Raw genomic sequence first — 1,609 nt, forward strand, 5'->3', positions numbered from 1 at the left:
CCTTTTCTTAACTAGAGATGATGACACTGATGAATATTAACATGTCCATGTTTATACTTTTTTCAGTTTACCTGAATTCAAAAGAGTGCGCAGATAACTAATGAGAGGATAATGTCCCTGTCCACAGAACTGTCCAGCAAAGTCATCGAGATCCAGAGACCAGACAAATGCTCCTCCAAATCTGTTGTCTTTCACATACTGTGCCTGTGAAATATAAACTGTGAGTTGCAATTTAAAACTACCACATTTCCACCAGTGCACAATCCAAAAGTAACCAAATGTAACCAAACTTTACCTGATGTCTGTACTACTTTAAGAACAGTAAGATATAGCTGCCAGTTAATAAGAACATCATGATTTGTTTTGTATTATCACCTTAAACATAAATTGGCATTGGTACCTTGATTTCAAAGCTCTGCCTGTTATCAAAGCCAACCCACTCATTGCCCTTAATGGCATAGGGCACCTTTTGCTCATCAATCCACTTTATGCTGCCTGTTTGGATGAATGTGCAAATCTGTAGAGAAGAAAATAATACTTCAACACCCTTCACACAGTTTGCGATTTATGGAAAACATTGTGGTGTAATAAAACTGAACATAAGCTGCTTTATATTAGCTGACCTCGTAGTAAGACCAAAACCCAGCTTCACGGGTGTAAGGCCCAGCGCTCGCTGGTCCTGTGGCTGCAGCTCCAAGACCATTAGCAGCTGTTGATGTGGTGAATGTGCGTCCATATGTGGGGAAACCGACTAAGAGCTTTTCCACAGGAGCTCCCTGGTCCCTCCAATATTTAATAGAAAAATCCTTTGAGAGAAAAAAATAGTATATTATATAATATTATTATAATGATATTTTATAGCGATATATATATGAATGTTGATGAAAGTTTCACTCACCACATTGTAATATATGTTATCACCCTGATCGACGGAGCTGCGGTACAGAGGGCTGTTATGACCAGTGAATGGGTCCCAAGCTCCGTGGTAGTCATAGGTCATGACATTTATAAAGTCTAGAAACCTGTAAAACATCACCATTAAATACAATGTAACAAAATAATATCAATAATAATAATAAGTAAAATAAGTTAAGAACTTGAACATATTTAAAGTAAAAATCCTTAAAAATGCCCATGTATTCAAACTGTAACTTTAATACTTTTTATCAGCATGTATCATTCAAGAAAAATCATTCAGGGTATTCACATTATGTAACTATCTCTCTACATCATTTTTTCATGTTATTACTGTGGTTTGCTGTCTAAGCCTTTCACATTAAGCAATGTGTGTATAGTAAATAAAACCACAGGTAGCTCTTCTGATCAAATATTTGCTGTCCCTGTAAATCTGGGACCGTCAGTGTTTTAGTATGAATTAACACTTGCATTTATTTAAGTAATCTCCAGTGCTGCAAAATGAAAAGTGGGATGAAATCTTTAGGATTGGAGCTTTAGTGACTTCCTATCAAATAAACTCACTTTGACACATCGGCAATCTCATAGCCGTTGTCAATGTTCCCCTTCCCACCGGCCACTGCAGCTGTGAGCAAGAGCCGTGGTTGTTTGGTCTCAGTAGCTTCTTTTTCAAAGGCAGCAAGTAATTCCTAGA

General features: G+C 37.2%; 1 protein-coding gene across 1 annotated transcript in view; it reads right to left on the reverse strand.

Moving 5' to 3' along the window:
- The window catches only part of LOC102200099 (acidic mammalian chitinase-like), a 4,708-nt gene that overhangs the window by 1,047 nt on the left and 2,052 nt on the right, over window positions 1-1,609 (reverse strand). The window contains exons 4-8 of the mRNA XM_005731821.1: window positions 1,480-1,604; window positions 899-1,022; window positions 624-806; window positions 401-517; window positions 72-204 (exon numbers count right to left, since the gene is read on the reverse strand). Coding sequence (XP_005731878.1) covers window positions 72-204; window positions 401-517; window positions 624-806; window positions 899-1,022; window positions 1,480-1,604 — 682 coding nt within the window. The remainder of the gene's footprint in view (window positions 1-71; window positions 205-400; window positions 518-623; window positions 807-898; window positions 1,023-1,479; window positions 1,605-1,609) is intronic.

This window comes from Pundamilia nyererei, unplaced genomic scaffold, assembly GCF_000239375.1.
Source record: "Pundamilia nyererei isolate P.nyererei 1_Seehausen unplaced genomic scaffold, PunNye1.0 scaffold00044, whole genome shotgun sequence".
NCBI classification, from domain to species: Eukaryota; Metazoa; Chordata; class Actinopteri; order Cichliformes; family Cichlidae; genus Pundamilia; species Pundamilia nyererei.